Source organism: Petaurus breviceps, unplaced genomic scaffold (assembly GCF_028583685.1).
Source record: "Petaurus breviceps papuanus isolate PSGF00001 unplaced genomic scaffold, PetGlider_PUasm1.0 90062, whole genome shotgun sequence".
In the NCBI taxonomy this organism is placed as follows: Eukaryota; Metazoa; Chordata; class Mammalia; order Diprotodontia; family Petauridae; genus Petaurus; species Petaurus breviceps.
Window position 1 is genome coordinate 790936 of NW_027187171.1, and position 27451 is coordinate 818386.

The 27451-nt window shown below is 37.5% G+C and overlaps 1 protein-coding gene across 12 annotated transcripts in view; it reads left to right on the forward strand.

The window, feature by feature from the left end:
* PALM2AKAP2 (PALM2 and AKAP2 fusion) overlaps nucleotides 1-27451 on the forward strand; it is a 577025-nt gene that overhangs the window by 397994 nt on the left and 151580 nt on the right. For all 12 annotated transcript variants that reach the window (XM_069107443.1, XM_069107433.1, XM_069107435.1 and 9 more), the window contains one exon: nucleotides 2642-2730. In XM_069107443.1, the coding sequence (XP_068963544.1) occupies nucleotides 2642-2730 (89 nt within the window). The remainder of the gene's footprint in view (nucleotides 1-2641; nucleotides 2731-27451) is intronic.

The following is a 27451-nucleotide window of genomic DNA, read 5'->3' on the forward strand; positions in this document are numbered from 1 at the left end:
TTTCCATGGCTGTCAGTCTCAGCAGTCATTGGCACCAGGTGATGATTTGAAGTTCTTGAAAGAAAGTTCCCTTTGCAAACATAAGTACAACCAAGTGTTATCAGAATTCATTTAAACTGGACAAATTGAGGAGAGGCTTGGGAAGAGCATTTAATTTTCTAGTTTGAATAAGGACTAGAGAAATCGTTGACTATAAGAGACCAGGCAAATGGTAGACTCTTGTCAGATAATAATGATTATTCATGTTTTCATAGCACTTGAAGGTCACAACAGTTTCATGAATTGGCCAATTATTAATGCCATTTTACATATGTGGAAACTAAAGGCCCAGTTCCCACAGAAAACAAGTGCCTTATTCTGGGACATACAGCTAATAATAAGACTATGACTCAAATTCCAATCTTTTGAGTTGCAGAGTCCTTTCCATCATATGACCTCAAGAATGTTCTGCATTACTGAATTTACTTGGAATCCCCTCCATATCTGGTGTCTTGGAATTAGACTGAAAGTCCTTAGGGTTATTTTAATTGAAAAAGTAGTTTCTTTTGCCTTGGGCAAGATCTGAAAAAGTGAACAGGAAATTATTATTTTTACTAATTTCAGATCTATTTCATTGACTGTAATTTTTTTTTAAGCAATTGGGGTTAAGTAACTTGCTCAAGGTTACATTGCCAGTTATTTCTGGGTGTGGCGCTAAGTATCTGAGCCGGGATTCGATCCCCAGGTCATCCCGACACTGGGGCTGGTGCTCTTACTCGCTGTGCCACATGGCCACCCCAATTGACTGTAATTTCAACCAGTATTTATTAACTGCTACTTACAAGGTACTCTGCTAGGTTTAAGGATATTTCAGCAAAAAACAAAAGAGATACTACCTTCCTCAAGAAAAGAAGGAAGAGAAAGAGGAGGAAGAAGAGGAGGAGGAGAAGAAGAAGAAGAGCTTTTTAAATGAATGCTGAAGAAGGCAGGAGAGGATGGGATGAGCAGAGGAGTTGGCCTTGGTGAGGGGGAGGATCACCTCTTGATCAGACACTTGAGGAAAGACGGAAATAGTTGGGAGAGGGACATGAAATCAAGGGATTGTGACGCGAGGAAGAAGGGAGAAAAGAGAATTCTTAGTAAATAAGTACTATTAAACTTTAGACTCCACTATTATCAGAATTTATTATAATTAGATCGGGACTGGGTTAAAGTTTGTTCTTGCATGGTCTAGAAGAGAAGAAATATTTTCTAAGCACACAAAAATGTAATGTTTAACTTCCTTAAACTTTCCTTTACTTTTAAATACCCCATTTACAAACACTTGATATACTAATAATAAAGTATTCTTATCTTCCTATTTCAGCCATTTCTTTGAAGAATGTCACTAAACAATCCTTTATTTGTCTAATTGGGGTCATTGGACTTGAAAATAATAAAATGCCATTTCTTTGTTTTTAGGTTGTTGATTTTGACTTTTGGGCCATTTCAAACTGACCTTACCAAAATTAATCTAAATTGGTGAAGTTTTTCTATATAGTTCATGAGATCAGTTCATATTCTCCACTTTGAGGATGCAAGCAACAATATTTTGTGAACTTGGATGTAACCTAACTGCCTAAGAAAGAAAGAATGTTAAGTTTCATTTAATTTTGAATGTATAAGGGATCTTAAAGGTCATTTCATTCAGCCTCCTAATATTATAGTGTCCCTGACAAATGTTCTTCCTCCTAGTGTTCAGATATTTCCAGTGATAAGGAAGAGAGCAGGGTATGTGAGCACCTAGGGAGAAGCAAGGAGTATATTAAAAGAAAAAAAAGGGAACCTTTGAGTATTCATTCTGTTGCAGGGTATGAGTAATCCAAGTCACGAAGTAATCAAAAAATTTTTGGTAGTACTTGACTTTGGATTGTATTTTTATATTTAAATTTAAATGTGTATTTCATTGTTCCCAGAATTCGCTTCAAACTAAATAATAATGCCATACTGTGAAGACTAGAATTATAAAGCATTTCAGATTCCCCGTCCTTTGACCCTCATTCCTGTAGCCCATTTAATGCTTTTTACACTTTCTTTTACACTGATCCAGGTCTGTGGCCTTTCTCAAACCTTACTTGACAGCTAATGATTAAGTAATTTGGGTTTAAAAGGACTTTTTGCAACAGAGGAGTTAGAAGTTAGCAAAGTAAGTATTTAAAGTAGGATAGGAACTAATTGACATGGAACTTGAAAACAAGATTTGTGGGAAGCTATTAGAGGTAATCATTCTGCAGTTAATCAATTAACTATTTAAAGTAACAATTGAACTATAACCCATAGAATAATAATTCCTTTGTAATACTATTTTATAATTTACAAAGACTGTACATATAACAACCCTGTAAGATAATTAATGCAAGTATCATTTCTTTTTAATAGATGGGGAAACTGAGACACAGAGGTTTGTTTGTTTGTTTGTTTTAAATGAGTTGCCCAAGTTTTCACAGCTAGTTAAAGGCAAAAGCAGTACTTGACCTGGGGTTTTCTAACTTTAAATCAGGTGTTTTGTGCATTTTTTTGTTTTTGTTTTTGGTTGTTTTTTTCTCCATAATACCATGAAGTGAGATTATTATTAGTCCAAAACAGAACTTTATTATTTACAAATACATACTTTACCTTGCAGGATTTCAGTGGGACAGTGTTGTGCTGCCATGTGGTGATCAGAAAACCTTCAATCCATTAGAGACTTTTGATGTAGAAATGACTGTACAGGTAAGTCTACCTACATTTAGTTTTTATCACAGTAGCATGTCAACTTTCCTGGAGTAAACTGCTCCCATTCCTAGGAAAAACCCATCATCTGACATCTGGGGTGTTACTTTTGTATACAAGCAAAGAGTGGATGTGGCAGATTCATTGGCCTGTAGTTTAGATGCCTGACTTCCGGTGGAAGGATTTCCTTTCTAGGTAATTACAGAACTTAATGAAGGGACCAGATGTGGAATTTCCTTCAATTAGGGTTCTGGGTTAGGAAAATACCTTTGAGCCAGATTCTAAAACATGTATGTCAGGGGTAGCCTGACATAAAGCATCATGGTATACTTGAAAGTGTCTTGGAGTAGGAATAAAGATCTGGGTTTGAGTTATGGCTCTTGTGTGTGACTAGACATTATCTGAGCTCACTAGTGAAAATACTTGGACTGCTTCCTGCATAGGATTATTGTGAAGCGGACACTTTATAAACCAATAATGTCTCCCTCATTTGACTGTGAGTGCCTTGAGAGCAGGGCCAAGCATTTGTGCTTCTTTGTATACCCAGGGTTTAGCACAGTACCTGACTCATAGGTCCTTAATAAATGCTTGTTGACTATCTGACTATGCAAATATGTACTATTCTTATTAGCTTTGCTCCATCTTTACACATAGTATATTTTAGCAGTTTCAACCCACCACTAGTAGTATAGACACCCATTTGGAAGTCCAGCAGGGCTGTAAGCTCTTGCCTCTGTTGGTCACAGTGAAAGAATCACAAAAAACAGCTTTGATGCAGACACATAATTTTTACTGTTGTCTGGAATGAGCAGCCTGCTCTAGCTAGCACTGCAATGACCAAAGTCTAATAAAATGGGTCATTCTAGAATCCTGTTATAGGAATGTAAATTTTTAAGATCTTCCCTGCCCCTAGGTTAGGTGCACCTGGAGCTTGTGGTGGGAGGCTTGTTTTTCAGGAACACCCACACCTTGATACTTTATGATTGGGCAGTGGGTCAAGAAAGTTGTGATATTCTCTGAGCCAGGAGAGGGCTATATAAGCCTGGATGGGAAACTTTGCTTTGGGGCTCACTTTGAGAAGTGTTATGTGATTTGACCAGATGAGACTCTGGGCAGCCTTTGAGAGCCCCCAGGCTTTGAAAACCCAGATGCTGATGCTTCCCTCTCTGGTAACTGTGATTAGGTATGGATATATGTAATGGTTGGACAGTTTGGAAGCCTGTCTGCTGAAATGTTTCTCTGTCTTGTAACCTCTATATACTCTGAAGTTCTGGGTGCTGACCTTTCTCCCCTGAACTTGGTAAATGATATGTTTGATTGATTAAAGCAAGATTGTTAACCCATTTTGAGTTACTTTCCTTTAAAAAAGCAGATCTAAGAACCTGTGTTGGCAGCCGCCCTGGGTATGCTGGGGTGCTTGCTGCTACAAATCCAAATCTAATTAGCAGATGAACAATCTTGTATTATTGCTAAATCTGTTACACAAGTTGTCAGATACATAAAAAGATCTTTCCAGGCTCTAAATCCTGCAAATATATTATCTAGAAAACTACTGCACAGCCAATTCCTGTATCATTGGCAAAGAGGGAAAGGGTACCTAAGAAGGAATCGCTGGATAGCATTCTGTTTTATTCATTTGAAGTAGTTGTGTGTTTTTCTTTGAACAAAACTTATTCGAAACTAATTGCATTAAAAATGAACTTCAACCTACTACTACTTCTACTACTACTATTACTACTACTACTACTAACTGGCATTATTTATATAGAGATTTAAGGCTTGCAGAGCACTTTACAAATATCCCATTTCATCCTCTCAACAACCTTGTGAGGTAGGTGCTATCATTATTATAAATGACCATTTCACCCTCCTACTCAATGAATTCCAGTGCCTCTAGGATTAAATACAAAATCATCTGCTTGGTGCTCAGAAATCTCCATGACCTAGCCCTTTAGCGCCAAAGCAATATTCACAGTGCTGCTGATGGGTGACTATAAACATACCAGCATTGTTCTCAATCGCAAAATATGACAGACTCTCCATATAGAAGACAGAAGCAAAACATTTATTCAAACACCATAAAACCAGATCCCAACACCAGAAAGTCAAATCCATCATAGCAGCAAAGAAGTTAATATACCACAGCACAGCATGAAGTCACACTATCCTTTAGTCTTCCCACAAACAAACACAAGCCTTGCTGTCTCCCTGGGTGCATCCTCTGCTCCCTCCTGCTCCAACTGCTCTGACTCCCAGCTTCCTGTGGGCTCTGCTCCACCCTTCAGCAAACTCTTTACATCACAGGCTCCATGTTATTACGTTCAACCTGTTAGGGGGCAGGGAATATTTTTGGAGCAGGGAAGATCTTCAAATTCCCTTAGTTCTATTAAGGGGCAGGGAAGATTTTTAAATTACCATTACAAGCCCCCTCCTATATCTCCAATCCTCTTCTTATGCCTTATTCCCTGATTCTTACTTACTCTTCAATCCTCCTGGCCATTACATCTCTGAGCTCTAGGGATTTTTTCTATCTCCCATGCCTGGATTGTTCTCCTTCCTCATCTCTACTGGCTTCCCTGGTTTCCTTTAAGTCCCAATTAAAATCCTATCCTCTACAGGAAGCTTTTTCCCCCCAACCCCTCTTAATTCTAATGTCTTCTGTCTTGTTAATAATTTCTTGTCTATTCTATATATAGCTTGTATGTACACATTTATTTGTTGTTTCTGCCATTAGATTGTGAGTTCCTTGAGGGCAGGGACTGTGTTTTGCCTCTTTTTATATAACCAGAACTTAGCACAGTGCCTAGAAGTAGAAGGCACTTAATAAATGTTTGCTGATTTGAAACTGAGTTCAAATGTGGCAGCAGACACTCAGAGCTCTGACCTTGGGCAAATCATTTCACCCTGTTTGCCTCAGTTTCCTCATTTGTAAAATAAGCTTGAGAAGGAAATGGCAAACCACTCCAGTATCTTTGCCAAGAAAACCCCAAATAGGATCACAAAGAATTGGACACTACTGAAACAACTGGAAAACAGCGATAAACCCCCCATTTCACAGATGAGAAAACTGAAGTTAAAGTGACTTGCTCTGAGTCACTGAGCTAGTAAGGTCGGAGGCTGAATTTGAACTCAGGTCTTCCTAACTCCAGGTATGGCATTCTATTCACTCTACCAGCCACTGCCCCATACCACCTACCTGTTTCTATCACTTTCTCCCTTTGTAATCTTTTGATCATTTTTGTTCTCCACATATATCTATAGTCATGCATATATTTCCTTCTAAAAAGACAGGCATTTTGCATACTGGTTTTTTTCATGTCTTTAATGTAATTATATTCTTCATATCTGTCCTTCTAAAGTTTTACTATATATTCCACTATACTGACATGACACATTTTGTTCAGCTATCCCCCAACCACTGGATATTTAGGTTGTTTCCATATTTCTACCGTTACAAATTATGCTGCTATAAATACTTTTGTAAAAATAGTTCTTTTTTTTTCCTTTTTTTTTTTTATAATACTGCTAGGATATATTCCCTGCGGTGGTATTAGTGGGTCAAAGGAAGTGACATAACTCCTGTAAGTATTTTGCCAGGGTGCTCTCTGAAAAGATGCCCAATTTGCAATGTATAAACATACCTAATTTTCTCCCCAAAGCTCCCAGAATTTATTTTTGTCATTTTTATCAGTTTTTCTGGCAAAATAATGGCTCAGAATTACTTTTTATTATTTTTTTCTTTTAAAATTATTGGTAAACTATATATTTTCTTGTAAATTGTCTATATACATCCTTTAACCATTTAACTAACTATTGGAGACATGATGTTGCTTTTGAATAGTTATATGCATTCTTTGTAATTTTTAGTTATCAGACTTTACCTCATATCATTATTGCAATTATTGTTATTTTTCATCACAGTTATGTTGTTTTTTGTCAAATTTTTTATTTCTTTCTAATCAAGTGCCTTTGTGTTTTCCTCAGAAATTTCTTTTTTGTCTCTTCAATAGAGAAAAAGTTGTCTTATTTTCCAAGTGGGATAAATATTACTTTCTTCTAGCATTTTTGTGTTTATTTCTTTGATCTAACTCAAATTTATTATGTGATATGATATGAGATGAAGATCTGAATTTGTTTTTGCCACATTGCTATACAATTTCCAACATTTATTAAACAATTAATCCTTGCCCCAGTATTTATTTTTCCTTATATTTAAAATATACTTGAGTCTACTAAAGGGTTCTTATTTAGTTCTACTGGTCTTTTTTTTTTAACCCAGAAGCAAATTAATTCAATGGAAACTGCTGTACTAAAATCTAGTCATCTATTTTCCTCCATTTTTTGTGACAGTGCCTACATGACATTCTTGCCCATTTGTTTTTTTCACATCAGTGTTTTTAGTTTAATCTTGTCATATAAACCTGTTCATATTTTAATTGTATTTTCTATAAATTAATTTGGGAAACATTGATATTTTTACTATGTTGATATGACTTACCCAAAAACACTGAATAAAATATTCCTTTATTTCTATGTAAAAGTTAAGAAGTTCATGTATGCCTAGGTAAATTAATGCAAAGTATGTAATACTTTCATTTTTGCAAATAGAATTTTAGTCTAATTTTCTTGATCTTTATCAATGGTATATAAGAATACAAAAAAAATTTTGTAGGTTTAACTTGTATCCTGAAGCCCTGGTGAACTTATTTATTATTTCAAGTTTTTGCTGAGCCTCCCTGACCTCAATAAAACTCATCTTTGGATGACAAGTATGCAGTCTATTGTTAACTCTGTACATAAAGCCTGTTCTACCTGTTAAGACCTACCAGACTTTGCATTCTTCTTCCAGACTTTGGAAAAACCAAGGGTACCCCCAATTCATTGCTTTCCAAGGTCCCATTCAACCATGAGACAGTGTACGGAGGACTTTAGTGGAGATAAAATATGTTGGAAGAAACTTATCACTAGATGTTTGGGCAGCCATGGAAAGAATGCCTATCCACATGGATGAAATAAGATACTTGACACATTGAAGTAGGTACTAGTTTGTTGAGTCCCCCATATTTTTTGGTATATAATCATGTCAAGTTCATTCCAATCTAGATTAAAAAGAATTTTATCAAGTACCAACTATGTGGAGGGCACTGTGCTAGGCAGGCACTGGAGTGCAAGAGCAAATAATTATATTCAGTTTCTTCTTTTTCCAGCCTTGGGGACCTAGGATTAAAACCTAACCCTAGTGATTCAGATATTTCTTTTCTTATTTATATAATTCATTTTGCCTTTAGCCCTGAAACAATAACATAACCAAATTAACCCACACTTATGACTAATTACAATTTTAAAAGAATTCCTGCGTATAAAATATCTGAGAGTCAGCTTTGACAAGGCAGAAAATAATGACCCCTCTGATTCTCAGAAAGGACGACAGTTGTAATATTGGGATTTGTCATCAGTAACAACTGTGCAGGAGGATCTGTGAGCAGAATTGACTTTGCCAGCTTTCCTTTGTGATAAGAAGGCTGAATTGGCATTATCTGCATAATAGGCATTTTTTTCTTAAAGCCAACATAATGCTGTCACAAGGGGAGCACAAATAAGGGAAAGATAGGCTAGTATAGTGATTGGTCTGAAATAATCTCAACTAAGTCATATGATTGCTATTATGGTTAGCAGAGCTTTAAGAGAAGTGGTAATGATGTGTTGGCATTTTATTGACTTGCTGCAAAGACTAGAAACCCAGAAACTGTGAATGAACTAAAAGGGATATCAGACAAACAGATGAAGTTAATTCAAACTTGCTCATTTGGAATTTTTGACAAATCAAGCGGGAAAATTAGGACTGAAAGTTACTCTCATATTGTGTTTAAAGATGAGGTTTACCAAACAAATGAGTAATGCAAACAAAATTCCAGAATAATGAACATAAACTTTAAGTACTTTAGAAGGATGACTACGTGGTACAAGTGCTATCACCTCATAGGATCCTGGACCAATACTGAAAGGGATCTCAGAAGCTATCTAGATCAACTACCTGATTTTACGGATGAGGAAATTTAAGGAGTGACTTTCCCAAAGCCAGTCAAGTAGTAAATGCCAAAGGAGGGACTTGAACCCAGTTTCTCTAACTATAGTCAGTGTTGTCCTACCCCTTTTAACCAAGTCCAACTTCATGTAACTATACTCTCATCTTGGCCATTGCATCTCCCTACCTTTTCCATGAGGAAATCATGAGAGACTTTCTCAAATACATTGATGAAATCTAGCTCTCCCACCTTTATGGCATCCCCCTGACCTACCTGTCTAGTTTATGAAAAAGGGAAATGAAGTTGAGTTGTCCTGACCCATTCTTGATGAACCCCTGCTGGCAAGAACCAGCATCCCTTCTCTTTACAAATGCTCACAAGATCAAATTCTAGAATTTTCCCCCCAACAATCAAAATGAATATTATGTCTCTTTAGTTTTCAGAATTTCTTTTTTTCTCCCTTTTTGAAAATCAGGAATACATTTGCCTCTCTCCGGTCCTATGGCAGTATTCCCATTCTCCATGACTTTTAAAGGATCCTCAACAACAGATCAACAATGGTGTAAAGTTAAATCATTTATTTCAGAAACAGGAAATTATTTCAGCTAGGCCTCATGATTTGAATTCATTGAGCACAAATTAGTGCTCTCTTATTTTGCATTAGGTTTCAACTCCCTCCTGTTTTTGTTACCTACTCCCTAGTGCAATGTAGTTTTCCTTATTTGATCTCTTTGGCATTCCTTGTTAAGCCCACTTCATTCTATCTTTTAGTACTGACACTAGTCTTCTAGGACCATGTCACTCTTGGATATTCCTTTTCAAGTATCTACCTTAACTTTTGTTGTCTATACGCGGAGTGGATGGGGATTGTATCAGTGATTCTATTGGTATGGGCGACTAGGTAAGGAACTCCTGCTACCAATGCTCCATTTTGCCCCTTTCCTGCAATTTCTAGTCTGAGAGAGTTGCTTACAGCATGGAGAAGTTATTCAAACATTCCCAAAATGGGCAATACCAACCCTTGGCGGGCATTGGAACAATCCAGGGTCCAGGGCAGGGAGCAGTAGTAGCCTCCAGTGCACTTAGGAGGCATTGAATAAAAATAAGGGGGGCTGGTAGAAGTATAAAGAAAGAAGAGAAGAAAGTTTTGAAAACTTATGTGTTTCATCTGTTGTGTAACAGAGTTAAAGTAGTAGAGATTATATTATTTTCCAAATAAACACACAAAATGCAAGTTATAGTGGACCTTTGGTCAAGTCTACAGACAAGTCGTAACAAGCAAGTGTTGGAAATCTAATGTGGGAAGTCCTGCATGCATGGGCAGAAATATGACGTAGTATTGCGTAATCAAAATTTCAATGTAGGAAAAAACCCATAAATTTACAATAAATTATTAAATTTAAGATGCATCATTTAAAAAAACTTATGTTTTTTGAAATTATACTTTTTTTTTTATTAAAGGGTTAAAGAGAGTAGATCTCCAGTGGGGCACTGAGTAATTTTTTTTAAGGGGGCAGTATATCAAATAAGTTTGGGAACTTCTGAGTTAAATGATATGCTCACAGCTAGTATGTGTTAGAGGTGGGACCAGAGTCCAGATCTTCTTAATCCCCAAGGCTGGCTCTCCATACCATACTTCCTCTTTGTCTGTGGATGTCTTTTTAAAAACTAAAGTTGACTGATGAAATTCTTGTGTTATCATTCAGCTGTTTTTTTAGTTATGTTTGACTGTGACCCCATTTGAGATTTTCTTGGCAAAGATACTGGAATGATTTGTCATTTCCTTCCCCATCTCATTGCACATGAGGAAACTGAGGCAAACAGGGTCAAGTGACTTGCCCAGGGTTATATAGCAAGTGTCTGAGACCAGACTTGAACTCAGGAAGATGAGTCTTCCAGACTCCAGACCTGGCACTTTATCCACTACCTAGATGCCCTGAGATTCCTATGCACCTATATTATTCTCTTTAGATGGTTATCACTTTTCTTATTCCTTAGGATCATTTGAGGTTATGTTGTAAAAGTTTTCTTCTTGAGAGCTTTTCATCCCACTGGGAGCTCATTTGGTCTATGGAATATGACACCATGAGATACTACCTATATTCTCTCCAAACTCTTAAAACCCATTTTCTACCAAATCTAGGGTGTGAGTCAGACTGTCAAGTTATCATCTCTTCTATTAAAAACCTAAAATGGAGCTTCCTCTGAAGGCTTCCATCCCTTCTCTTTCAGCAGCCAATTCTTCCTTAGGGGTCAAAACCAAGTACAGAGTAGCAGTTCCAGTCTTGACTTCTTCAGCTGTTGGAAAAATTAAATTATCATTATTGTAAACCCAGAAATTATTAGTTCCTCTGTTTTTAGAAGAGAGTGTACCAACAAATGTCCAAATAGTTGAGATCTCTCTTGCCTCCGGGCCAAGGCCATCTGTTTCCTGGACTCATTTGACATTTCTTCCTTTTGGCTCCGTGATCTGCAATATACTCTCACCACATGATCCTTGATGTTTGTCTTTTAATGGAATTTTAGACACAAGGAATGTTAACAATTTAATAATTAATGTTCTAGCTGGTTTTTAAGTGCTTAGCTATTGGACTAGTTTTCTTATGAAACTTCTTTCTTAATAATGTCCTATGGTGAATCACAGTCCTAGGGATGGACTAGATTTTTGTTGTCTGAGAATCAGCTTAGTTACATTTGGAAAGGCTCATTGCCAGGCTGGCCGCAGGCTGATAAATGTTTTGGCCACAGCAACACACAGAGACTGTCCACTAAATTGTTGAGATGTCACAATCAGTATTGGTAGACCAAGCAGTCATACAGGCAAAATCACAAACCTTTTAAGTACGAAGGTATTCTGAATTCCCCTCAAATGTAGAAGTGGAATTTGTGAGGCTAAATGTGTTAGAGTTGAAAAGAAAGTTTAAATCTATTCCAGGACCTTTGGGCTGATTGCTCAGTATAAGCTTTACAATTATCTATCAGCAGAATAACCTCCATGCTTCCGAAATGGTCTTTTACTAGAAACATAAAGGGATTATAGAACCAGTCAGAAATTTTTTTTCTTTTGTCCTTCCATCCATTAAGAAGCTTGAAGTCAGTGAGCAACACATAAATACCCCACCTTGAAAGCTAAAAGACAATAAATATTTCTAATCACCAACGACTTTATTTTACAGGAACCTGCAGCATTAGTGCATACAAGAACCGTCTACTTGTTCTTAGTCTGTCCATTTGCATTGTAAAAGCTATTTAGGGGATAAACTGTTCTTAGAAATTAGTTTATGGGGAAACACAGATGCACACACACACATGCACACACACACATGCACACACAAACACATGCACACGCATGCTTTGCTCACTTTTTTTTTTCTCTAGCTTTATTCAGTCTTCTGAGGATTTGCTGTAAAAATACCTAAATCACCCTTCCAAAAATTCATGTGATATAATCAACTGCATTTGCTTGTAAATTTTTTTTCTTTTTTAAAAAACTAATCTATCATTTTTATTTTCAACTTTCAGTTCCACAAGCTTTTGAGTTTTAAATTTTCTCTGCCTCACTTCCCTCCCCTCTACCCAAGCTGGTATAAAATCTGATATAGGCTCTACATATACATTCACATTAAACATATTTTCCCATTAGTCATATTGTGAAGAAGAATTAGAACCAATGGAATGAACCACGAGAAAGAAGAAACAAAACAAAAAGAGAGAGCAAATAGTAGGCTTTGATCTGCATTCAAACTCCACAGTTCTTTCTCTGGATGTGAATAGCGTTTTCCATCATGATGAGCCTTTTGGAATTGTCTTAGAGCCTTTCATTGCTGAGAAGAGCTAAGTCTATCAAGTTAGTCATTGCACAATGTGTCTGTAACTGTCTCTAATATTCTCCTGGTTCTGCTCACTTCACTCAGAATCAGTTCACATATGTCTTTCCAGGTTTTTCTGAAGTCAGCCTGCTCATCGTTTCTTATAGCACAATAGTATTCCATTATATTCATATACCACAACTTGTTCAGCCATTCCACAGTTGATGGGCATCTCCTCAATTTCCGGTTCTTTGCCACCACACAAAGAGCTGCTATAAATATTTTTGTACATATGGGTCTTTTTCCCATTTTAATGATCTCTTTGGGATAAAGCCCTAGAAGTGGTATTGCTGGGTCAAAGGGTATGTACATTTTTAAAGTCCTTTGGTCATAGTTCTAAATTGCCTTCCAGAATGGTTGGATCAGTTCACAACTCCACCAACAATGCATTCATGTTCCAATTTTCCCACATCTTCTCCAGCATTTATCATTTTCCTGTTTTATCATGGTAGCCAATCTGATAGATGTGATGTTTTATGTAAGAGTTGTTTTGATTTGCATTTCTCCAATAGTGATTTAGAGCATTTTTTCATATAACTATAGATAGCTTAAAATTTTTTCTTTTTCAAATGAGTTTTGGGCCAGTGATGTTGGCACCCTCAGATCTTTTCACTGAAAAACATTCATACAGAATATGACCTGGGTATTGGGGCATTTATCTTGCAATTGGGTGAGGGGAGGGGGGTCAGCAGTAACCAAAGGAGTCAAATAAATGGCAAATACCCCCTTCTCCTTATGCTGAGGGGAGACTGAATAAAAAAGATTCTTTGCAAAGTGAAGCCTAACAAACTCAGTTCTCATTTTCTGAGGAAGATATCACTGGCTTAATCCTTTCCCACTCTTCAATTCCTGTTCACAGTCTCACATAAGAAGTAAGATAGATCCCATTCTGACAAGCTAAAAGAATCTTTGTAAGAAGGAATGCAGAATAAACAAGGTCTTTTACTTCTTTGGACATCAAAAATTATTCCAGGAGGAAAATGGCCAACCATAATGGAAGGACAGATGTTCTCTGCTACAAAGAGGCAGGGCAGTTAGCTTCTTCCTGTAGTGAATAGATGTCACATGTTATATCTTTCTTTACCCTTTGCTTTTAATGGATCTGTCCTACTGAGCCTCTTTTATGGCCAGACCCACATATAGAGTTGCCCTTTGCATAGGAAGATTTCATTACTGACTGTGATTGTTATATGTATGGGGAGGGGCAAGAGAGAAGGAAACAGGATTTCCATGAAAAAGCCAACGACATGACCAGCATTCCTTTCTGCATTATGCATAAGTAAATTGTTCTCAATGTATTTCCTTGACCAAAAAGGTATTGTTTTCTCATTTGTTTCAACTTTGATATTATTTGGGGGGTTTTCCCTAATATACATATTGTTCTCTGTTTTGTGGCCAAAGAAGAGTCAGTGAATAGAGTAGACTGGGCGATTTCTGGTCCCTCCCTGACACTAGTATTCTATGTGTTGGCCACCAGGAGGTGGCTAAGGGCAGTACAGCAAGGTGTTGGGTCTACACATGAGACTGCCCATAAGTCCATAAAACAGGCTAGATCGCTAGATAAAAGAAGATGCAAAGATCAAGAGTGGCATCTACAAATGTTAATTCAGAGTTGGAAGGGATCTTTGAGATTATAGACCAGGGGTTCTTAACCTTTTATGTGTCCTGGACCCCTCAGGCAGTGTAGTGAGGCCCACAGACTCTTCCTCAGAACAGTGCTTTTAAAAGCATAAAGTAAAATACAGTGGATTACAAAGGAAATCAGTTCTATTGAAATATAATGTTAAAATGTTTAAAAAACAAGTTCATGAATCCCAAACTGAACACCCCTAATCTCTTAAAAACCATTCATTTTATAAGTGAAAAAAAAATAGATCTAAACTGGTAAGTGACTTTCTCAAGGTCATGCAGCTAAGAAAGTAGCTGAGCCAACGTTTGAAACCAGGTTTTGAGGCTTCAAATCTAATTGTTCACTCTACTATCCCACATGGTCCCTTGATAGGACTCATTCTGCTTTGCCAGAAGTTGCTCTTTTTATGAAGGATACTCCCAGATGTTGAACCATCTGTAAAATGGGTGTAAAAATAGCACCTACCTCCTAGGGTTGTTGTGAGTATCAAATGAGAAAATAACTGTTAAAACACTTAGTGCAGTGTCTGGCACATAATAAGGACTGTATATTAGTTATCATCATCATCATCATCTCTCTGGGCCTAAGTGTTGCTCAGTCATATCTGACTCTTCATGACCCCATTTGGGGTTTTCTTGGCAAAGATAATGAATTTGCCATTTCCTTCTCCGGCTCATTTTACAGATGAGGAAACTGAGGCAGAGTTATGTGATTTGCCCAGGGTCACACAGTTAGTAAGTGTCTGAGACTGAATTTGAACTCACAAATGGGAGACTTTCTGACTCTAGCTTCCTGCTGTCTGTGAGGAGAATTCTATGAATTAGTGACAGAATGCTATTTACTCTCCATTATCCAAGTTTGGATTGGATACTTTGTGGATTATCCTCAGTAAGACAAACCCCTTTCAATATTAGCCTAGACAAATCATAATAATAAAGGAAAAATCATGGGAGGAGTGGGAACTATGGAAAGAAAATCACAGTGCATTCCATACTATGGCTTTGGATCATGTATACCTCTGTTCACTACAGTGAAAATTAATCTGGATTTTGCTTTACCTCTGTGCTATTCTGCACTCTTATTGGGAGGAGAGCTCTAGTTTTACAGCTATGGGAAATTTTATTTGAGTATGACAAATGTCTTATTTCTCTTGTCTATATCTCAGCATTTCTTTGAGGATGTCTTTTTTTATGTGTACATCAATGTCTAAGCTCCATGTTTTTCTAAACCTAGGTTCTAAATGAAAACTGCCTCCCATTGATATCCCTAGGAAATGAGCATATGGAGAACTCTGATTATATAATTTTTTTTAAACCCTTGGGCTAAAGATGTGTGGCCCAAGTTGGACATATCTTGACCTTTCTACAGACTTGTGTTATCATTCCAGTTATTTCAGCCTAAGTTTGATGAATAATTGAAGGGAATGACAGTTTTAATGAACCTCTTCATCATCTTAATTTAATCTATTTTTAAAGTGTCCACATGTCTCTATCCAAGTTCTAGGTGCTTGTAATGCCAAGCAGAGGCAGCTTCCAAGGTTTGGAATACCAGCATAGTAACTCTTTATTTTATTCAGTGACAAATTAAGGCAAAACATTCACAGAACAGAGAAAATCAACATACAGCATTCACCAAGTGAGATTCAATAATTTCCAAGTACTACTCCACCTTGGACAGTACAGTCATTTAGTCAATCACAAAGTCTCTCTTCTCAAATGGAGATTAGTTTCCAATCATAAACAAAGTACATTCATTTGGTCAGTCACAAAGCACAAAAAAAAAAAATAAAAAGTTTCCCACCCCTGGATCACAGCTGAATTATAGTTATCATCAATTAAGGCCAAGCACTTTCTCAAAAGGGGCAGTGGAGAGCACAAAGGAAGCAAGTTCTCAGAGATCTCTGTTCCTGGGGAGACAAAGCTTAACAAAACCACAATATACATTTCCAGTGTCCTCATCAATTAACCCTCTGTCTGAAGAACAGTCTAAGGACCCATGAAAACATCAAGAAGACTCTCTTCCAGGATTTCTGTAAACATACCACAGGAAAATCTTTCTTCAGGGCTTCTGAACCAACAGCAAGGTTCCAGAACCTCTGCAACAACAGCACTGTCCTGGAGAAGGAAATGGCAAACCACTCCAGTATCTCTGCCAAGAAAACCCCATTTTCGGCCACAAAGAGTCAGACACAACTGAACAGCCATCGCCCCTTTGAGTTTATTAACTTACTAAGATAAATATTGCATTGATACATGCAATACATTTTTCTCCCAGGAATAATTTTTGATGTCCAAAGAAGTAAAGGACCTTGTTTATTCTGCATTTCTGTTTCTGGGTCGTGAATAGGATCCTTCTCCAAATTGCACTGATACATGCAATTACTTTATACCTTTGTACATCACATGAATAAATATGAGAGGCAGTGTGAGGTAGTGGGGAAGAGAGTGAGTCTCTACAAAAGGAAAACCTGGTTTCAAGTCTCACCTCTGGTGTGACCCTGGGCAAGTCACTTAACCTCTAAATGATCTAGGCAACTCTGTGGCTTGATAAGCTGCAGAGACTATGGCTGACCTAGACTGGTAGGGGGAGTTTCCTTTATTGGAATAGGGTATTCCCTACTTATAAGTATAAAAGCAGTAGAGATACTCTATCATCTTTACTTTTTCTGTCCTCTAGTAAGATCCTGCCTGTTAACATCTTCATGATTTCCTAATGGAGCTGACTAACATTGCTTTTTTTTTTTCCCAGTTTTTTTGGAGTGGGGAAGGCTGGGCAATTGTGGTTAAGCTACTTGCCTGAGGTCACACAGCTAGTTAAGTGTCAAGTGTCTGAGGCTAAATTTGAACTCAGGTCCTCCTGACTGAAAGGCCCAGGCTCTATTCACTTCGACACCTAGGAAAGGCAACAAACATTTATTAAGCTCCATCTGTGAGCCAGGCACTGTACTAAATGCTGGGATTAGAAATAGAAACAAAATAGAATGCAGTCCCTGCCCTAGAGGAGCTTACATTTTAATGGGGGAAAGAAAACACATAAAAGGGAACTGAAAATGGAGAGTATGGCCTCCTTCTAGAAGGATGGACTCATTAAATTCAAATGATTTCTCTGCAATATGAATTTCCTTGTCTAGAGTAAAGCACAAGTTTTTACTTAAGAGCGGTGACATGACTGTAGGGTATAGAGTCAGGAAGACCTGAGTTCAAATTTAGCCTTAGATATGCATTAGCTGTGTGACTCTGGGCAAGTCACTTAACCTCTGTCTCAATTTCCTCATTTGTAAAACTGGAATAATAATAGTACCTACTTCCTAGGTTGTTGTGAGGATCAAAAGAGACAATGACTAACTGTTAAAGGCTTAGCCCATTGTCTGGCACATAATAATAATAATAATATATAAATATTAGTTACTATCATCACCACCACCACCATCATCTCTTTGGGCCTCAGTGCCATTGTTGTTATTCGGTCTTGTTTGACTCTTCATGACCCCATCTGGGGTTTTCTTGGCAAGGATACTTGGTTTGCCATTTCCTTCTCCAGTTCATTTTATAGGTTAGGAAACTGAGGCAAACAGGGTTGAGTGACTTGCCCAGGTCACACAACTGTATGAGTGTATGAGGCTGAATTTGAACTTAGGTCTTCCAGATTCCAGACCCAGTACTCTATCTGCTGTATCACCAGCTTCCTATTGGGCCTCAGTATCAATAAAATGAAATGAATCCCTATGAGATACTCCCTATGGTCCCATCTCACTCTAAAGTTTATGATTCTACAATTCTAATGTCAAAGGAAGATAGAGGAAGTATGACACCACCCTCTTTTCCAAATATTCATCAGAGATAGGATAGTCTTCAGTCTGAGAAAATAAACATCAAAGACAGGAAAGTACTACTAAACTTATCCTGTTGTTTTGACTTATTTGCTTTCATTTTCATCCTTAAATTCATGGCAAAAGGGAAAATAGAGTTGCCTAGGACCTTAGATTCTTCTAGTCCAACAACCCTGGTATGGATATCCACACCGAAGTCTGATCAAATAAAGTAATTTACCCAAGCTAGCTCACATAGCTACTAAGAGGTTCAAAAGCCCATATTCCAACTTAGGTCCTCTGAAACCAAATCACTATTCTTTCCCCTACACCATATTTCCTTTTGTGTTCATTAAAGTTTGCCCTCCAGCTCATTAAATTAAAATGCTTTCTCTCCAATATGAATTTCCTTATGTAGAGTAAAGCATGAGTTTTTGCTAAAGATCATCCCACAGCATGGTACAACCAATGGTTGATTAAAAGCAATTTGGTTAGTATTACCACATAAGAGTCCCCCAAGTACATCCAGAAGCCATTGTGGAAGAATGGCTGCACTTGGCCATAGATCTCTCTCTAATGCCTCCTGGTTGTACAATCAGAAGCAAGTCTCTTAACTGCTCTGAGCTGTCTTCTCATCTATCAAATGGAGATAATAGTACCTGCTTCAAAGGATTGTTGTAAGGCTCAGATGAGATAATGTGTGTGAGATGCTTTGATGACTTAAAAGTAAGGGAGAGAACACTAGCTACAAAAGACACGGGTTCAGATCTTGCTTCTCATGTATGTTATTTGTGATTTGGGGCAAGTCTCTTAACTTCTTGTTGTTGAGTCATTTCATCATGTGCAACTCTTTGTGACCACATTTGGGATTTTCTTGGCAGAGGTAGTGGAGTGGTTTGCCATTTCCTTCTCCAGCTTATTTTACAGATGAGGAAACTGAAGCAAACAAAGTGAAGTTACTTGCCCAGGGTCACACAGCTAGTAAATGTCAGAGGATGGATTTGAACACAGGTCCTCCTGACTCCAGGGCCAGTTCTCTATTCACTGTGCCTCCTTAACTGCCCCTTTTAACTTTACAAGGTCTCAGTTTTGTTATCTCTAAAAATGAAGGTATTAAACAAAATGGCCTTCAAGCTCTGGATGTGTGTTCTCCAGCCCTCTTCTTTCTGCACACCCCTCCCCCCCTTAATAAAAATGTCAGTTATTATTGAAATCAAAAGGTTTCTTTCTATAATTCATTCTCTTGCGTTCAGTAAGGTTCTCAATTCATCTTAAGGTTTTCCACATTCATTGCTTTCAAAGGGTCTCTCTATACTATGAATTTCCTCATGTTTAATAAAGCATCCTGCTTCTCCCTCAACTTCCCTCCTTCACCCCCATCCCAACACATTCCCAGAGCTTTCCACATTCATTGTATTTAAAGGCATTCTCTGCAGTAAGATTTCTCTGAAGAGACTTTGTGGAGTTAGGAAAAATCTGGTTCACATCCTCCCTCTGACACGTGCATTATGTGCCCTTTGTGTGAGTCACCAAAACTCTTTCTGTCCCAGGCAACTCTATAAAACTGTAAGTTTCAGAACAATTGCTAATCTGCTTTGATAGAGAGAGTTGCCACACCAGGAGCTCCCTATAGGAATGAAGTCATAGTTGTGAACACTAGTTCCTCCCCGCTTCCCCCAACCCCAAACATTTCATTTTGTCATGATTTGTAAGAAATAGACTATTTCTGAGAATTTTCCTGTAGTCACACAGTTTCTTCACAGAAGGTTTTCTATTGAATCAACTATAGCCTGGTGTTAGTGATAACTACATGACTTAATACCACACCTCTTCCCCCCTCCACCCCCCCCAGTGAACCTTCTCTTGTATCAAAGGGAAAGACTTAAGGTAGGACAGTTATAGATTTATTTTTAATGAAAGGGTACATCTTAGCCCTCATAAAATTGTTCTATTAATTCATTAAAAAATAGCAGTAATAAATCCATTACATGTTAACATAAATAACATATTTTATGAAAAAAACCCACAATTTTTGCAAAGCAAAAATAATTAGTGAGAAGAATGTTGTTATTTTGTGTATTTTTGTGAATCTCTTTAATGTCTGGCTTAATAGAAAGCAGCTGGATTCTCATATTTGTTTATGCATTTGATCTCTTATAATGCGTTGTTTTGATTGAAACATATGAAGAAAATGTTGGCCTCACACAGATAAATGGTTTAAAAAAGGGAGGAATATTTTAATAGACAAATAGCATTTTAGTATTATTATGAAAATTGTTTTGAACTCAAAGACTTCCTGAAAGGGAATCTCCTTTATAACTGTAGTTAATTAGATAATTAACTATATTATAAATTATAGTTAAAAACTATATATTTAACTATAGTTAATGCAATAGAAAATCTTCTGTGGAAAAACTGTAAGGACAGGAAAATTCTCAGGAATAGGCCAAAGTGCTTTCACCCCCCACCCCGGGTACACTTTGAGAATCTATGATCTAGATAAATCTTATTTGAATTTCTAAAGTCCCCCACCTTAAAAATCAGTGCTGAGGGATACTGAAAGCAGACTCCAGAACCTGCAGTGATTCACCTCACATCTCATTTTAATTCTGACTGAGGTGTGTGCATTGTGGTGGGAAAAAATGGAAATGACATACTACTTGATTTTTTCCCCTCTTATTTATCCTCTAATACTATGAATTTATTAGTAAGCTTCATCTAGGAAACTTTCAGAAGTAATCAGTAAAAAGATGAATCTATCAAGCTGGTACATAATGCAAGTCTACCTTGCTTCAAAGCCTAAGATAAACAACAAAGTCTTAAAGACTTCCTTTGCATAGATTCTTCAAATGCAAATATACGTTTGATGGTCTCAGATAAGATTTTCATCTCTAGGGCATTATTTGTAAGGTTTGCCCTTCCATTATCTTCCTCAGTATTGTGGTTATATGTTTTCATTATCATCCCACTCCTATAGTTTGTAAATATGATGCAAGAGAGATGGAAGAAACTTGGAGAGGGGCTGGTGGTGGGAAGCTCTGATTTCAGTGCAAAAAAAAAAAAACAACTCATCCACATAGAAATTAGGCATATGTTAAAAAAAAACTGATGGGAAAGTACATGGATTTAGGAGAATGTCTATTTCAGTTTTACAATGGCATTGCTGTTTCCATAGTTAGTGCCACAAATAAAATAGTGTTTGTTGCTTTTTGAGTGATTTTTTTCAAACTTTGGGAAAAATATGTCACATATTCTTGCACATAGATTTCCTGCAAATTCTCTCCTACTCCAGTCTTTTCCAGCTTTGATTTTTCCACTAACATTTCTTTAAAATTTGTTATTGTAAACAAAAGGTTTGTTCAGACTTTAAATGAATGAATATTCAAATGTAAAGGCGTATTATTTTATTTCAAAATATGTATTCTAGAAATGGTAACCCTAAGCAAAAAAAAACAAATCCTTAAATATGAGAAGTATTTCAAAGTTCATCATAAAATTTATCATGAGTGATACAGGAAAATCCCTCTTAAGAGATGACATTCCAATGCAATCCAAAAGGGTCTTTTTTTTTTCTTCACATAAAACAAATCTTTATACTGTTGAAGCAGTTTTCAAGTGTTTGGACAGTTCATTAAGCTTCTTCCCTCCCTTTAAATATTATAGTTATTTCTTGTTCTTTGGACATAAACCATCTATTGGGAAAATATACATATGCATTTATTTTTATAAGGCCTCTTGATATCAACCATAAAAGACAAAATGAAATGTAACCCAACACCCCTACTCCCAAGACTGTCATCTATAATAGACCAGGTCTAATCTTGGGAGTTTACCCCCAAAAGTCCATTTTATCTTTCTTTTGCTTCCATTTGGAGTAACTCCAGGAGAATCTCCAAATTAAAGCTTTGTTATTATGTTTGATAGAGTAACTTTTAGTTTACTCCACAGAAAATCCACGAGTTTCAGGAAAACACTTCAGACAAACCCATCAGCTCCACTCAGATGAGAACTAAATTTGAGGTTACTATCAAGGAAACTGACATCCCATTGACACACTTAGCCCTTTGACAGGGTCCTGTATGGTCATCCCTCCCTGATTTATAATGTCACCCAGTGGTCTGGATTTCCTAAGACAACTGAAGTTTCTGAATAAAAAATCCCCTGCCCGTCAGATCTGAACTGTCCAGTAGTGTGGTACCTGAAAGAAAACCCCCAAGATGCAGTCACTAGTCTGCAACTTTTTTTTTTAACTTGAACTACAAGGCAGATGCACAGAGAGAACAAAACTCAATCAGATTTTCCCAAAGAGTTACCTTTATAGAGAAAAGCAGAATAACAACAACAAAAATCAAAGAAGATGCTTATTTGATTCTGACTGACCTATGCTCCAAGAATTCCTGGCAGTACAGAAAAACAAATTCATTCATAGTTAAGAAACATAAGCTTTTTAACAAGATATGAGTAATATATGGTACAGACAGTTCAAGCAGGATAGAGGTGATATATGGTCCAGACAATTAGAGCAGGATTTCTGTGATATATAATACAGGCAATTTACTATAGAAAGAAACATCTGTTCAAACAGAATACAGGGTATATATAGGGAGTTTGGGGAAGATAAACATTGTTAAACATTTTGCTTTGCCAACAAACTCTAGGGGCCCTGTGACTGCTTAAAAGCAGGATGGTGTTACTTAAGTTTAAAGTTAAGTTAAACTTCATTTCACCAGATAACTCACTGGCTTTGTTTGATAAGCAATTAATTATGTGAATGAGGCACCTAACCTCTCTAGGGCTCAACACTAAAATCAGAACATTGGACACTAACTTAAAGCCCCTTTCAGATCTAAATCAATGATCTTTTAGGCTGAGAAAATCCAGCATCATGATCTCTCCTCTGAGAATGCTTTCAAGTTTATGAAGCTCTGATGTGGCCTATTTCCATTCCCCCTTCTCCCCCAAACCCCCATCCCTAGTATTTTGGGCATCAGTAATTTAATCTAGAGCAGCTGGGTGGCACAGTGGAGTGCCCAGCCTAGAGTGAGGATGACCTGTGTTAAAATTTGGCCTCAGATATGTGCTAGCCATGTGACCTTGGGTAAGTCACTTAACCCTGTTTGCCTCAGTTTCCTCCTCTGTAAAATGAGCTAGAGAAGGAAATGGCAAACCATTTTAGTATCTTTGCCAAGAAAACTCCAAATAGGGTCATGAAGAGTCAAAGAGGACTAAAAATATCTAAATAACAATTTAATCTCGGGCAGGCAGGATAGAGTGCCCAGGCTGGAGTCAAGACTTGAGTTCAAATGTGGCTTCAGACACTTACTAGTTGTAACCCTGGACAAGTCACTTAACCCTATTTCCCTCAGTTTCATCATTGGTAAAATGAACTGGAGAAGGAAATGGCAAACTGGTCCAGTATCTTTGCCAAGAAAATCTCAAAGAAGGTCCAGAAAAGTTGAATATAACTCAATAACAACAACAGATCTAATCTAGATACAATGTTAGTAAAAAGAAGACTATGTTCACTTTAGATAGTTTTAGACTTTTCATTAAATATGAACTCAGCATAATCATTGATTAACACAGAGACTACCTAGTAAATGTCTGAAATTTAAAGCATCAGTATTTTCCCTTTATCCATTACTCAAATACTGACATAATGGACTCCCTCTAGCAAAGCAGCTCACAATGAATCTCTGAATTGAATGAATTTATTAAGCATTTGTTAATGGCTTACAATGTGCCAAGGACTGTGCTTAGCACTGGAAATACAAATACAAAAGCAAAACCATTTCCTGTCCTCTGGGAGCTTCTCTTCCAAGAGGAAGAAGATATCCAAAGAGGAGTGACCAGGAAGAAATAACTGCATTTTAGAAAGTTACTGGGGAGCGGCTAGGTGGTGCAGTGAATAGAGCACTGGCCCTGGAGTCCGAGGACCTGAGTTCAAATTCTACCTCAGACACTTAACACTTACTAGCCATGTGACCTTGGGCAAATCACTTAACCCCAATTGCCCTCCAAAAAGCAAAAAAAAAAAAATTAGAAAGTTACTGAGAAGAGGAAAAAAGCCTCAAGGAAGTAGATTGACACATGTTTCCAGTAGCCCTGGAATAACTGATTCAATTATAGTTCCTGAACTGAAATGAGAGTTAGAGGAAGGGAGAATAGCATGACAGGTAGACAGATGGTGAGTGGCAAGGCGGCCAGCAAGGAGATGTCAGGAGGAGTAAAGTGAGACATTGCTAGGGTCAGGCTGTTGTGAAAAAGTGGGCCCATTTGAGGCCCTTGCCATTCAGGACAGCAGCACCCCCAGGGTGTGAGTCCTTGAAGGCATAGCCATAGTGGGAGTCACCTGAGATATAACTGACTTCCCTGGAGTCATGTGGCTAATAGGTGTCAGAACCAGACTCCAAGGCCACAGAATTATTGGCTTTGCTAAGGAAGCCTCTTTTTCTTCATTTAAATTACATTTTAAAAATTTGCTTCTTTCTATTACTTATTAGCTTATACTGAGCATAGGGAGAAGCAGTTGGAACTTTTGAGAAAACAAAATGGCCTGGTTTTTAAATATAATGGCTATTTTGAGGCTTTAAGAAAACAAAAACAATCTTTTCAGGAGAAGTCTAAACCTTTCTACCTCCTTGTTCATAGGTGAAGGATCTCATAAAAATAAAAGAGAAAGTCCCTTTTTTTTTAAAGCTCACAATTTTACTTTGAAAGCATTTTGTTGACTCTACAGAAAGGTAATCATTAGAAATGCTTCAGGTTTGGATTCTATGAAGTCACATAAATTCCAAGTATAATTTGCTTGTTTGTGTGATTTTTTTTTTTAATTTTCAGTCATTAGGCTTTTACAATACCACATTTAAAGAGTAACTTATTTTAAGCTATCTCTGTGAGGGCATGAATGCTGACGTGTTCATTGGATTTTTAAGAATGTTTTGTTTGTAAACAGAGGTTAATTTCCCAGCCATGGACTATGCAGCACATGCGCCTTTGAGGGCCACTGGCACTTAGAAATGTGGGATACAAGAGGAGTATCTCTTTCAGCACATATCTTCTCTCTCTCCCTCCCTCTTTGGTTTCTTATGTCTTTGTCCCCTCCTCTTTCTCTTAGCCTCCCCTATATTGGCCCTCTACTTGTACCATCCTCACATACCTATGTCCCTTTGTGTCTTTTAGCCATTTTGTTAGGGAGTGAAACATTGCAGTGTTTTTTTAATGATACCATTTACGTGGGTATTAGAGAGTTTAAACTGTGTGGCAAAAACAACAGGGGCCCTGGTGTTCTGAAGAACACTCAATCATAGCAGGCAGGTTACAGGTAGAACAAAGAACAACATGGAAAAGAAATAGACAGGCAAAAAATACCCATTGGAGTTTAGAATGCTTCACTGAACCAGAATGACTTTTAAGGATCTTTTAAAAAAAAAAGTCTTAAAAGCAGCTTGAGTGAATATAATCAGGTCATCATTTCCTCTAGTGGATTTTGGCAGTAGAGAATTACTGTACAGAATGTATAATCTATATCAAAGTGCTTGCCTTTTCAGGGAGGGGGAGGGGATTTAAGGAGTGAATAAGGGAATTTGGTACTCAAAAATTATTTCTATGTGCAATTGAGAAAAAAAAAACATTAAAAATTCATTTACAGATAGAGAAAAAGAAAACAAATATGGTATACCCAGGAAAACAGTTTACTCAGATTCTCTAAAGCAGAAGATTGTAGAGAAGAGATGAAGACTTCCTAAATTAGGTCAATTATACTAGAATTACTGGGAGCTAAACATTCTCAAATATCTCCTACTTTTTTACTAGAATTTCCAGCTCCGTCCCTTCCTCTTCTAAAGTTAGCTTTTATTTTTAATTTTTTAAGAAAGAATTTTAAATGGACATCATACAGAGAGCCATGGAGAGTTGCATCATGTTATAAGCTACAACTTATAACCAGTCAGAAAATCCAAAGAAAGCCAGGGGTTAAAAAATGTCACCAAGGAATTATTTGATAGGAAAAGAAGATCACTGTTAGAGTCTGAGAGGAAGGGAAGACAGTAAGTAGTAGTGTCTCATAGTTACACTTATGATGTCAGGAGAAAAAGAGGAAGACCTTCACCTCCATGTTGGGTGGACAGTCTGTGGTGAATTTATGGGGGAACATGGATGATGAGTTACAAAGGCTAGAGAGGCATGGATGCGTCGAGATCATCATCATTAGAAAGAATTTTTGAATTCATGAGATCAAAAATGCTGCAGCAGCATTATCATCAATGTTGTTGTGGGTTAATTGTTTTCAATCATGTCCCACTCTTGGGGTTTTCTTGGTAAAGATATTGGAGTGGCTTGCCATTTCCTTCTCCAGCTCATTTTACAGATGAAAAAAACTGGGGCAAACAGGGTTAAGTGATTTACCGAGTGTCACACAGTTAGGATCTGAGGCTGGATTTGAACTCAGGGAGATGTCTCCCTGACTCCAAGCCTGGCATTCTATCCACTGCACCACTATTCTCAATACCTAACATTTATATAGTGCTTACTATGTGCCAATGTATCAGCAATGCCATATTCACAATGCCTATGGAGATTACAAATATGCTGATATAATTATCCATTACAAAATACGTCATGTTTGCCATATGAGGAAATAAACTAGAAAATTTATTAAGATACCAAAAGACTGAGTCCCAAAACCAGAAAGTGAAAGCCATCAGAGTAGTTATGATATTGGCACAGGTAGATAAAGTAGAAAGCACCCACATTTTCAAGCCTTTAAAACAGAACAGGCTACCTCAGGCAAAGGTCCTCCTCTCCCCACGCACAGCAACCACCCAGCGTCCTGGAAGCGCGCTCCCAGCAGCTCCGGCCCCTGGCAGTCCTCAGCAGGAGTCCTTAGCAGTCCTAACTCAAAAAAGGGCTTCGCGCTGCCACTGCCTCTGCTGCTGCCGCCGCCGTTGCCACCACCGCCAGCCACCACAGGAACGCTAGCTTGGCTTCCGCTTCCTCTTGCTCCACCCCTTCCTGCTACATCAGCAAGTCCAATGGGGCATGGAAGATCTTTAAATCCCATAACCCTTACAGCCAGATACCACACTTTTACATTTGAGTATCTTTGGTTTTTACAACATCACTTTATTTCCCAATACGTTATCTGTACTCATCTCCAGGGCAAAGCTTCTCCATCATGATAATTACATGGCATTCAGTTACAGTCTTTTGCTATTCCCATTTTTGTGGCTGCAGTGGTTGTATGTATTGTTTTTGTGGTTCAGCTTAACTTCACTCTGCATCATTTCATATAAATCTTCCCATGCTTCTCTGGTACACCTTACCCTTTAGTTTAGAAGGGTTTTATCACCAGTAATTCATAATTTCTTTTTTTTTTTTTTTTTAGGCA